General features: G+C 36.2%; 1 protein-coding gene across 2 annotated transcripts in view; it reads right to left on the bottom strand.

The window, feature by feature from the left end:
- PTPRZ1 (protein tyrosine phosphatase receptor type Z1) overlaps nucleotides 1–13,042 on the bottom strand; it is a 163,674-nt gene that overhangs the window by 34,468 nt on the left and 116,164 nt on the right. Inside the window, exons 11-12 of one of the 2 annotated variants that reach the window (XM_029233612.1) lie at nucleotides 11,483–11,529; nucleotides 3,646–7,219 (exon numbers count right to left, since the gene is read on the bottom strand). In XM_029233612.1, the coding sequence (XP_029089445.1) occupies nucleotides 3,646–7,219; nucleotides 11,483–11,529 (3,621 nt within the window). The remainder of the gene's footprint in view (nucleotides 1–3,645; nucleotides 7,220–11,482; nucleotides 11,530–13,042) is intronic. The other variant, XM_029233613.1, reaches the window with a different exon arrangement.

Genomic DNA, 13,042 nt, shown 5'->3' with positions numbered 1-13,042 from the left:
CTATTTAATTGAAAATATTATCAATTTAGTTGAAAATATTTGAGAATAAATTTGATAGTCACAAATTCATAAATATAGCATTGAAATATATCTAACTGGAGAGAACTTAAGAGTTAAAATGATAGCTTCCTTCTGTAAGAAGAGATGATGCAGAAAGGGTCAAGAATTTAATCCACTCATATAGGAAATGCATCTATAAGTGACAACCAAATGTCCCAAGATGTTTGTTTTTATAACTATGGAAGGATTTGCTAGAAAAAAGCAGAATTCAAAGTTGTGACTAGAAATAATAAAGCTGTATAAAAAGTGGGAATATTGTAAGTCAATATTGTAACCCACCCCCTTAGCCATATATATATATATATATATATATATATATATATATATGTAAGTCAGTAATCAGTAAGTCAACTGATCCCTGAGCTGTAGTTAATGTTCTTGTGTGAGAAGGCTGAACTTTACCTTTTATTATGTTAATCATATGCTCTGGTCATTACATATTGTAGGGAGACTCATCTAGAAGCCTAAATAATCTGACGGTGAATGTACCGGTATTTTTAAAAGAAATTTAGGAAAGCATCTTGCTTTATACACAATTGTCTTTACATTGTTTCCTATTGTAATTATTGTTACCTAAGTAGAAAGTTTGTGGTTAACAAAGGAAATAAGCCACTTAGCAAAGTCCCTGGTACCTAGAAATTACAAATGCAGGTTAGTATTATTGTCTATTTCAGTCATACTTGAAGTGTGTCCCCCAGAATAGCGGCATCGACATCACCTGGAACTTGTTAGAAATGCACATTTTCAGCCCCTCTCCAACCATCCCAAATCTACTGAATCAGAAACTCTGTGGCTAAGACCCAGCAATCTGTGTTTTAACAAGTCCTCTGGGTGATTCTGATCCACATTAAAGTTTGAGAACCAATGATGTACATTAACTTACATGCAAAGTGAGGTTATATAATTATACTGGTCTTCAATGACCACAAATATTCACTGCAGTATGTATATAGGTGTATGTGTATATATATATGTATCTAGATACATACATATCTCATTTATATAGACGTGCGTGCATACATATATATGAGATATGTCTGATCAAATATGTGATACATATGTAAGATATATAACACATAAAATATATAACAAATTACCACATATATATCATACACTCTATATACATGCACTATACACACACATGCACACACACAGAGTCCTGTATATAGACTTTTCTCATAAGTTCTCTGGGATGTCTGATTTTAAAACAAACCTTTTAATTAGGGAGTTAGAATGATAAATCCATGGTAATTACCTATAATGAAACTTAGATATTTTATATAAGATGAGATACCACATGAAAGTAGACAATCCACTGGCTGCTTTGTATATACTATAATGAGGAACAACTAGTTATACTGATTTTTATATTCATTAGTTGACACTAAATATCTTTTTGGATATGGCTCTGTAGTGTATATGAGTTAAAGACAAAAATGTGCTAATAGACAATTAGAAAAAAAGAACTAAGATTAATATTTTAAAATTCACTTTGAGAATAAAACACTAGAATTTTGGTATTACAAATTAAGCATTATATATATTTTATTGTTCTCAATCATGAAAACGTAGTCCCTAAGAGACAGACACCAATGACACATGTTTCCAGTCTCAGTTTTTTATTAACTCCCTATGTGACCTAGATCAAGCAATCTAGTATCTTTGGGACTCAGTTTATGCATTCATAAATTGCAGATACTAATATCTGCCTTATCTATATTATTTTGACGAGCATGTCTTGTAAATTATTCTACATTCTAAAAGTAGGTAATAAAATGATAAGCTTCAGAATTAGTCTATATGCATTTGATAAAGAGGCATATTCAATTATTGGATAAGACAGACTACATACGATTTTTTTACAGATAATGTTTTAAAAATAGGCAAGAATTTTCCCCTAATCCTGTATGATCTTATTTACTTCATTAATTATGTTACTTGCTGCTGTTAGATGTTATATTTGTACTGTTTTCCTCATCAGTGGGAGAACATACTCAAATTAAATAAATCTAATTAGTGCATTGAAGAGAAATTGCTAAGTTTTAGTCAATAATTTAAGGTTTGGCATTTTACAGTATATATAGTCTTTCCATAACAGCATAATCTAGCAAGAACATACAGATGATGTCACTACCTAAAAAGACAGAAAAATGGATGGATTCCTGATGTTTTATTTCTAAATAAATCTAATAAAAATTAAAAAAACACAAGGACTATATTTGAAGCCAGATAACAATTCATATACAGGGCAACACTAATGAAATATGGTGATTCATGAATTCCTTACTCATTTTCACATAACAGAATGTAAACGTTTAAACTGGAACGAAATGTTAAACAGGTATCAAGTCAGAATGTAGAAAAACTTCTCTATCAAAATGTACAAGCTTTTAACTGCTGCTGCACTGAAGGAAAAGTAGATAACTAATTCAAGGGATGGAAATAACAAAGAGGAAAACTATACTAACGAGATTGTTGTCTATGTTCTGGATTTGACATACCTACTTTTATGCAATAAGAGTGCAAGATTTACTTTAGCCTATCTTTTGACTTACTGTTGAGATTTAAATATTTTCATTGTTGATTTAAAAAATGCCTTAAAATGTAATAAAAGCAGATTATAAAACTCTTATGATCAATGCAATGAAATTATCTAGTATTTCATATTCTTAATGGTTTTGAATTTCCCCTTTTCTCCCCCATTGGCATCTAAAGCAAACATCTGTATTTTATATGCTGCAAGCAATCTGCTCGAAGAAACATCTGGCTGATAAATTAATTTGCATAAAATACATTAACAAATGAAATGCATTTCTACAGAAAATGTTCTAGTGTTGTACATCTTGTCATACAATACCTATACATACTATGCATATTAATGGCCGTTATTTAATTTCTTAGAAAGGTGTATAACAGCAAGTATAAAGTAGAATGTATTTTGTTAGTTCACACTGCCCTCTTTAGGCAACATTAAGGTAATCAAACAAAGACAATTTTTAAAAATTAAAATCTTAAAAAAAAATCTTACCATTAACTCTCAAAACTTAGCAATAGGACTTTTTTTAAAGCCCCCAAGCTGATGTGGACGTGCAATTATCTAACTCCTTTCCATTGGGTGGGTCAGAGAGAGGTGATACATGTATCATATTATTATCAGTTTATAATTCGTTTTAAAATTCAATAGAATTAGTTGACAACTTATTTTAGAATATGAGTAAACCTTAAAATTAAAATCATCTAAAACACACTCCAATCTATCATTTAAAAAGCAGTGTACTGAAAATGTATTATGCACACAATAATTGCTCTCACATGTAATAGGTATCTTGCAGAATACAAAAAAATTGACAATAAATAAAATCACCTTATCTATTTTGGAGAGTGTTAACTTAAGGATCGAAACACATTGAGTATGCATTTGAAATAATGAGTAAAATCATATTTTAAAAACTGTAAATTGATTTGTGAATATCTTGATTTTAAAAAATGATGGCCATTTTACCAAACTTCTCTTCCCACGATTTTTCTATTTTTTGAGGCAAAAGGCCACCACACCTCAATCTATCCCTTGGATCCATAACTAACCTGCCTCTGAAATGTTGAATACTTCTGAGTGCCTGCTAGTAACAGTCGGTGTTGAGGGCTGTGGGGATCCAGGAGTTATTTCTGAGTCACCTGCTTCCAGGACCCCATCACCATCTTTTTCATTAATATCTGGAAAACTGAAATCTGTGGAAGTCTCGTTATCATTAAGGCTATCTGAGGTGGCTTGCCCTGATCCACTCTCTTCATCACTTGTAGGAACTGCCCAAGCTTTAGATTCTGGGCTGAAAGGAAGCAGGGCATTACCAGTCTGAATGTCATTTTCCTGTTTTCCATCACTGCGCTTCTGGGGTGGCACATTTGTTGGTGGTGATTTATCAGGACTTCTGTCCACATCAGTCTGACTGTCTGATATTACGCCTGTGACTTTATTTCCTTCTTCAGAATTCTCAGATAGTGAGTACGAGACTGGGTTATTCAGATCCACAAGACTGTTTTCCTGGGTGTCTGAATCATTCATTACCTTTTCCTGTGATTCTCTATAGGAGGAGCACGACATACACTTATTTAGGGATAAGCCATCTCTACCTCTGCCACCATAACCATCATCATCGTAATCATCGGTATCACCATCGTCACCACCACCCACTAAATCAGCATCAGATCTGGCACTTTGAGTCAGCTCGGAAGTTGTTCTAGAAGGAAACAGCAACTTGGTTGTGGTTACAGAAACATCTTTGTTGGGAGAAATAACCGAAATGGAAACATACACGTTTCCTAAAGGGACAGAATGATCAGCAGTTACAACTGTATCAGAAACAACTGTTGGAATACCAGCCAGTACCTCATCAGACATAGAACCCTTGGCAGAGGTGAAGACTTCATCAGAGTAAACAAGCTTATTTATAAGCGTATCTGGTGGTGCATCAACTGATAAAACAGGAGTAGCAAATGCATGCCTTCCTTCTCGGGGGGTGGCCTGGTTAAGCTCCAAATTGTCAGTTTGGAACGACTCATCATTACTGTACAATGAAGGTACCGCTTGCTGGGAACTTTCGCTTTTAAGCAAAACTGGTTCAAAATATTTCTCACTTGCATAAGAAATGGTTAAACCTTGAAGTGAAGCAGCGTGCATATTAGAAGTAGGCGATACATCAGAGACTGGTACAGATGTAGCGTGCAGCGTGTTTTCCCTTGAAGTGGAATTTGATGCCATGAGATGCAATATTGTAGAACTAATGTGATCAACCTTGGGGGTTTCAACCAATATTGGATCACTAGGCACAGCTGGAAGAGCAGTTTTAAGCAACGTGTCAACATCAGAAGCCTGAAAGGAAGGTTGCAGCAATACTTCAGTATTAAAAGAAGCTGAGGGCTCATGAAATAAGAGCTGAGTTGAAGGAGATAACATTTCACTAGAAGCAGGGTCAGAGGATGCTGGCTCTGAGCTTGCACTAAGCACAGGTTTAAGCGAAGTATCACCAAATGCTTGAGATACAGCGTGTGAAGACTGAACTGGAAAGTTATTTTCTGGAACTTGACTAATCTCATGATCAAAAACCTTAGTAGCAGTAAAAGCAAGAAGCCCTGGGAGGATGCCCTTTGTGCTAGAAGTGCAAACAGGGGATTCTTGTAAAGATGCATTCAATTTATTTACATTATCATACAGGTCGGGCATGACTGTGCTTTCAGAAGGGTAAATCAGCTCACTGAAAGAAGAAATGTGTGGTTCCGTCTCATTTCCATTTATTATGTCACTTTTAGAAAGCAGCTTGTTATCATCCCCAAACATAGATGCTGGATATGTAAATTCAGCTACAGAAACAGGTGAAGACACGTTAAGGGCTGTCAGACCATCTGTGTCAGATATAAGAAATTCACTATCAGAGGAGGCTCCAGACCACTCCCCATCACCAGAGAGGCCATGAGTAGGCTGTGGCAACGGTGCGCTTGGGGTTACTAAGGGAGACTCAGGCATTGGTACGTGGTTAGGGCTGCTAAGTAAGGAACCCTGAATAGACTCATGCACAGGTACTGCAGAACTGTAAGGAGCACTGAAGAGGTATTGGGAGCCCTCATCATTAGTTAAGGCATAAGAAGGTTCAGGCCCTGAAGAACGTGCATGCATCATAACATCACTGCTGGACGGTTCAGCTTGAGAATACATAAGCGTTTTATAAAGCACACCAGGTTCACTACCACCGAATTCCAAGGTCTCTGAGGCAGCATGAGTAGCGGTCTGATGTGACACCACATCAGAATATGGAGCAAGGCTGGGCTCTAATAGCAAATCACCCCCAGCCACTGGCAGAGAAGCATGCAGGGACACCTTATCACTCTCAAGAGCTGAAGTAACTTGTGGAAGGATTTGAGAAACATGGTGAAACAATTCACTACTGAAGGAAGCAGAGGAAAATGGAAGCAAAGGCGCATCATCATAGGAAGACAGGATGGATTCAAATGACACACCGACACCGGGAAATACAGGCGTAGCATGCAAGGCCAAGTCACTACTTGAAGCAGCAGGGGTAGTGTTGAGAATCTGATTGTCAAGCAACAAAGGGGTGACTAGAGGAAAGACTTCACTACTGTAGGAAGGTTGGAGAGGTGTCTCACCGTTGTATACTGGTTGAGTTGTCTGCGGGTGTGCCAGGTTGATGGTGGGGACCGAATCGGGTTGTCCAGAGGATGGAGTAAAAGCATGAGGTGTTACCTCAGTTGGGAAGTACGCAAAGGTAGAATAATGTGGCATTTCCATATCTGTGACCAAGGGACCCTGTGACACCAGTGGGCCTGGAGGAGAGGACTCAGCTGTCTTCTCAGATTCATCAATATCCATCTCGGTGTAATTAGTCTGGAGAAAGCTCTCTCTACCTGATCCAACGTCGGGCAGTGTTGTCACATCTGTAGTACTAGGAAACCACACATTTCCATCAACGGAAGGATCCTTTAGAGATTCTTCCGAACCTGAGGAGGCTGAATATTCTGAAGCATTTCTTGTAGATTCTGGTATAAGGACATCGTATGTGACTGCCTCTGGGATTTCTGAAGAAAACACATACCCATGGGATATGCTCTCAGAAACGAACGGCACAGCGGAAGTTGCAGGACTGGAGCCTGAAGAATCATCGGCTTCCGTACTGAGCTTGAAATTGGTCAATAAACTCTCTTCCCCACTGATATCAGTAGATACCTCTTGAGATTCCATTACAGAAACTGTATTTGAATATTCCACAGTCCCAGACAAGTTCATCTGTGGAAATCTGAGAACAGTTTTAGAGCCATCACTTAAAGAGGCTGAAGTGCCTGCCAGAGTGAGAGATGGTAGCTGGGTCACAGTCTGTGAAGTCAAAGGAACATCTTTTTCTGGGTCTAATTCAGTGACTGGTTGGGAAGTGGAATCTAAGGATGTGTTGGGAATATCACCCTTTCCAGAGAATTCGCTTCCTCCTGCTGGGGACCGGTTAGTCTTGGCCTCGTTGTATTTCGTTCCTACTTGGTTGTAGTTTGTTGTGGTAGGAATCTGGGGTTCCTTTCTCCTGATCTGGTTTGTGGTACCGTCTCTACCAGGATTCACAACAGTGTCTTCTTCAGTGTTCTTTCCCTCTTCTTCCTCCTTTGAAAAACAAATAAGATTTAATGGGACATAAGGAAATAAGAGAAAAATGAAATCTTAATAATATCTTATACTGCATTATGCTGTGAATCTTCACTTGTGGGATTTTGGGAACGTCACATAAAGCACCACCCTGTAGAAGTCATGACTATCCTATAACCATTATTATCCACCCTTGAGGGAGAGTAACTAAACTTAATGAAAACACCTTATTTATGGCCACTTTATTTTATTTTATTTGATGAAAGGAAGTAAATTAATAAATACCACAACTTTGAAAAGAAGACACATTGTAGTGGTATTTACTTACTGAGAGTGTTATGTAACACAGTATTTATTTTCTTGTGTTTATATTTCTCTGTTCAGTTCATCTGGCAACAAGCTAAATAGCAATTAGCTTCTTGTGCTGTGAAATGGCAATGAAACAACTTACTTCAAAGACAAAAGTAGCTGTATATTCAGAATATTTCATTGTATATATTAAGGATAAATCACAATTTTTAAGCCATCATAAGAGGAAGGTTTAGGACTGGAAGAGGTTTTTGGTTTTGTTTATTATTTTGTTTTAAATACTTTTCCCTGAGAATTTCATCTTAGACGGAGGCAGACATTTTAAAGACAACTTGTCAAAATATGGTTCTAGTACTGGTCATTAAATTTCGTGTCTCCTTTAGAAACACTATTCAGGTGACCCAGTCTTTCATGGACACTTAATCACTATAATGGCCCAGGAGTTATCTGGCTAGAGGTCAACCAAAACCCAGGCTTTCTTTTTTTCTTTAAACTGTGCATTTTATAAAACATCTAATCATATGTTTAGAAAACTAAATTGCCAAACGTATCAAGATATGATATTTTTTGTCCACATGGGACATGATTCTGTAAGTTTGCTAGCACTGCCATCTATTAGACCTCTTAAGGCCACGTGCCTTAAAAAAAGAAAAAAGCTACCGAGTACAAATTAGTCAGTGAGAACGTGACCAATATCAGTAGAAAGAATCTGAATCTTTAACCACGTGTGCTCATGAGCTTTTGTCTCATACACACGGAAAGTGGCCCTGTATGAAACACAAGCTTTCAAGCTTAATGTCTGCATCATTATCCAGAGCTTAATTATTTAGTTGGTTTTAAGTATTTTTTAAAATTTTAAGGCACATGTGACAACCCTGAGAAGTGAGTCGTTAAAAATGGATATTCTCTTAGATTCCCCAGATACATTTCCTCACCAGTGGTATTTCTTGATAAAATTTTGCATTGTGTTTGATGCCTAGTTCGCAAGGACAACCAGGAGATTTTATCAAATAATTTCCTGAATAAATATTCCCCTAATCTGCAAGCCCAGAAACTTCATGTAAAAGGAAATAAGAATAGTTTGTCTTGACTCACTCTTGGTGAAAGATACTCTTCTTTCCTTAGAAGTTCTCACAAACACTTGTTTTATAATCTGATCCAGAGTTTCTCTGAGGATCAATGTTCAACTTAGCAATACGGAGTTTCTGAACTCTTCCTCATTTTTGCAAATCTGCATATTTGCCTAGTTTTCTGGTATCACTCCACACTCTTACCCTTTATCAAGACTTTCAAACTTTTTTTCTGCTCTATTCAAATCTCCATTTCCTTCTCTCCTCATTCTCAGCAGATGGCTTTCCTAGTTATAGAGAAAGTAGAAGCCACTAGACAAAAACACACCTCTTCCTAATGTTAAAACATCAAAAACCGGGACCAACAAAATCCACCCCTGCCCCTCTCATCCTGTTGTAACTGAAGAGATGTTCCCCTTCCTTTCTATTTCCTACATTTGCGTTCTAATCCATTCTCTATCATCTTCTCGGGAACTGAATACAACTATTTCCCTCTATTTTGTATTTTAATTTTTTTGCTTTCTTGAATGGATCATTCTCATCAGCTTAAACTCAGATCTCTCCTATTTAAAAGGAACATAAAGGAAAATCTCTAATTCAACGTCTAGTATTCATTTTACCTCTCCCCTTCTCTTCACAGTAAAGTTCCCAAAACACATGTCATCTGTCTTCTCTATATGATCTGACAATTTCTATCAAATCCCACAGTAACACTGCTTCTCTTCCTCTTTTCTTAGATTCCCACACAAACCTCCTTTATCATCCTCCTATCACAAGCTACGTAGATGTCTATAAACTTGTTCTTAAAACATAATGCCACTCACCTTTTCTTCTATTCGATCTTTTGGAAAAAAAACTATACACACATTAAACACACATATCCCTTTCATTGCTTTCTTTTCTAGCAGATTTTAGACTGTGAGGTTCAGATACCTCTTAGAATCTGATGAAAGTGATGGACCTTTCATTAATCCCACCCAACTAAGTCTTGTACATCTCTATGAGGTCATATTATCTCATGTCAACATTTCAAGAAGAATATATGATTCATGTTCTAAGATTACTTTATACATATCTGAAACCACAAATATTTTAATGGACACTGTTTCCTATAACTTCTTATGGAGTTATTGTGAATCTCTCTTTCACTATGGTTTGGACTACTTATATTATAAAGGATCACACCTGTTATCCTTCACAACTTCTATTAAAATTTTTTTATTGCAAAGCCTTGATTGTGCTGGAGATAGTTTGTCTTTCAAAGTCATGCATTCCTATTGGAAGAGAATTTGAGGAACATCTCCCAAACTATTCATTTCCATATTCAAGCTTAGAACCATCACTGATACATTCCAGATGTTTGCCAACCTCTATCATTCATTCCTGCATGAATCGATGAAAGTGAATAGTGTTATGAACTGTGTTTGTGTCCCCCCTAAATTCACATGTTGAAACTCTACACCCCAAAAGTGATGGTCTTAGGAGGTGGGGCCTTTGGGACGTCATTAGTATTAGATGAGGTCATAAGGTGGAACCCTCATGAATGGGATTAGTGCCCTTATATTAAGAGTCATGAAAGATTGCTTCTTCTGCTCTGCTCTCCACCATGTGAAGACACAACAAGAAGTCTGTAGTCAACAATCCAGAAGGGGCTCTCATCAGAACCCGGCAGTGTTGGTGCCCTGATCTCAGACTCCCAGGTTCCAGGGATGTTTGCTGTTTATAAGCCACTTAATTCATGGTATTTTGTTATAGCAGCCCAAACTGGCTAAGACAAAAACCAATGATTTGTAAAGATAATTTCTTTTTCTTGCCTTTGACTTGATTCTGGTAATCATTTCTAGGTATATTCATATCCACATGCATGTGCACACATGCGTGCATGCAAACACACACAGACACACAGAGATATCTTTAGCTGAGTTCTGTGAACTCTTGATGAAATGCGGACTGGTCATTTTGGTAAAATAGTCCTTTGTAAGAGAGAATTGCCATAAGATAAATAAATTATTGAGGTAATTATATCTGTGAAAACACAACCTAATTGCTATTTATTACTAGATAGTGGAATTAGTTTTCACAAGTTACCAGCTCATACACACATATGTACTTATGGACAAATTCATACTATCATTAACAACAGAATCTGGCTTTAACATATAGTCTCAGTTATAATGAATAGCACACTTGGGCTTAGGATGAAATTTTGAATATAGGACACAAACAGTCATTTTCTCTCTATTTCAAAAATTAAGACAATGTTAAAATTTATAAATATCCTTAGATGCCCATTTACTTAAAGGACCTTGTGCTAGCAACTGACATTTATAACATGAGTAGTCCAAACAAAATTTATAGATATCCTTAAGTGCCCATTTACTTAAAGGACCTTGTGCTAACAACAGACATTTATAATATAAGTAGTCCAAACAAAAATAATCAAATTAAATGGGCAAAAGAATATATACAATTTATACTTTGACTCATATTTATTATCAATCTGTCAATCATTGGTTAAGTTAGTTAAAAATAAGCTGTACTAATATTAAGGATTGCTTAAATATTATTTTAGTCTTTTAGAAACATTTGAACATGAAAAAATTTCAATTTGTGGCTATAGTTCATAGCTATCATTATTTTTAAAGTTCACTGTTTTTCTAATTATCAACAAACCTTTTCTATCTCTTTTTAAAAATTATACCAATTAAAGTGTCTTCCAACTTCTTCATAAAAAAATCATGTATATTAATTACATGTCTATCTACAAAGCTCAGCAACTAATCCCACAAACAATGAATAATGCAACATGAACTTTTTATTAATGCAACATCTGAAACCTAACCGGTAATCCAAACCAGAATTCTTAATTTTAAAGCACTTGAATAAAAAGTAGCTATGATACCTTAATTATTTCTTCAGTTCCAATTAATTCAGGAAAGAGGTCAAGTTCTACAAAATTAAAAACAAAATTATTAACATTTTTATTCAACGATTTCAGCCTTATGGGTCAACCGTTGGATGAAAGAGGGAAAAGGGAAAAGAAAGACTGTTAGTTTGGAAAATACAGAATTGCCCCCCAAAAATTTCGAATTTCAGTTTTCAAGACTACTGAATGTTACATAACACAACACTACATAAACGTACAGTAAACTGCACTCAAAACCTTCATCTCTATCCTCCACTCCAACTCCCTTCCCTATTCTCACCCTAACTGTGATTGAAGCTCAGAAGGCAGAAGGGGACAGTGAGGCTGATATTGCTGGGGGTAAAGAAACCCAAGTAATTTTTCATCAGTGTAGACTTACTTTCATTATTAGCATGGCTGATAAAAGCATAGTTGGGAAAATGCCAGGGGAGAATTGACGGATTTATTTTCTTATTCAACTACTTATTCCTCAAGGTCCACTTCTGACTGAAGCTCAAGTAGGTCTTTTTATTCTTCAGATTTGGGCTCATATGTATTTGTACACAGGGTATTGCACCAGATAAAAGGAAGAATGTTTTCCAGCAGGTCCAGCCTGGATTGGCAGCAGGAAGGACTGACCAGGGTTAGCCCCACACCTTCTTCCCAGGGATACTTAACTAATGCCATCTATGCGAGGAATATAATGACCAGGATCATTTAAGTCTGATTTTCCCAACTGGCTAGAACCAGCGTATTTCTAGTCCCTGGCTATCTCAATCCTAAAACAAGACCCGTCAGTAAATGTTAGGAAAGATAAGGAGCTGGTTCCCTCTCTCCAACAAGGAATGTAGCCCCACTGCCAAATTACTGAGGAGCTCGAGGACCACTTTTCCTCACTCTTCATCCAAGCTGCATCAGGAAGATGGGAGACAGGGTAACTGTGAGGGCTTGAGCATTATTACAAAGATGCCCTTTTTATGCCTATTATTTTAGAGAATCTCATTCCATCTCCGAAGTTTATGCTCTTCACTATCCTACAGCTGCTTATATTCTATTTTTTATGCCTCTATAGATCCTCAAAGGAAATGCATAGTCTATAGAATTTTCAAAGGCATAACTGAACTAACATTAAATATTTATCACATCCAGGCCTGTTTTACAATATAAACTTTCTTGAGTTCATTTTTATGATAAAATTTCTAGGTGTTAAGAAATGTAAAACTATAAAATATAGTTATGTGCCCGAATTCTATTTAGACGAGAACTCAAGTAAAACATAGAAGTAAGCCCAGGCCCCATGAAGATTTAGATAAAATTAATACTCTTGACTATTTAATTATTTTAAAGTTACTTACCCTGAATAATTTTCGATGCTATAAAAATGAAAATATTCATGGGAAACAATCATAGTCTTAAATCTTAACTCTCAATTATTATTTTTTTCTTGTTAAAAGAAGGAATTTGAAAACTTTCATTTGGATCATTAGTGTTCTCCTTTTTCTATTTTTGTCTCTGTGAAACCCTTTCCCACCCTGTTTTTCATGCTCTTTAGTCTTT

The sequence above is a fragment of the Monodon monoceros genome, unplaced genomic scaffold, assembly GCF_005190385.1.
Source record: "Monodon monoceros isolate NGI ecotype Baffin Bay Population unplaced genomic scaffold, NGI_Narwhal_1 Super_Scaffold_2, whole genome shotgun sequence".
In the NCBI taxonomy this organism is placed as follows: domain Eukaryota; kingdom Metazoa; phylum Chordata; class Mammalia; order Artiodactyla; family Monodontidae; genus Monodon; species Monodon monoceros.
Note: the sequence above shows the minus strand (reverse complement) of the source record. Positions and strands in the feature narration are given on the sequence as shown.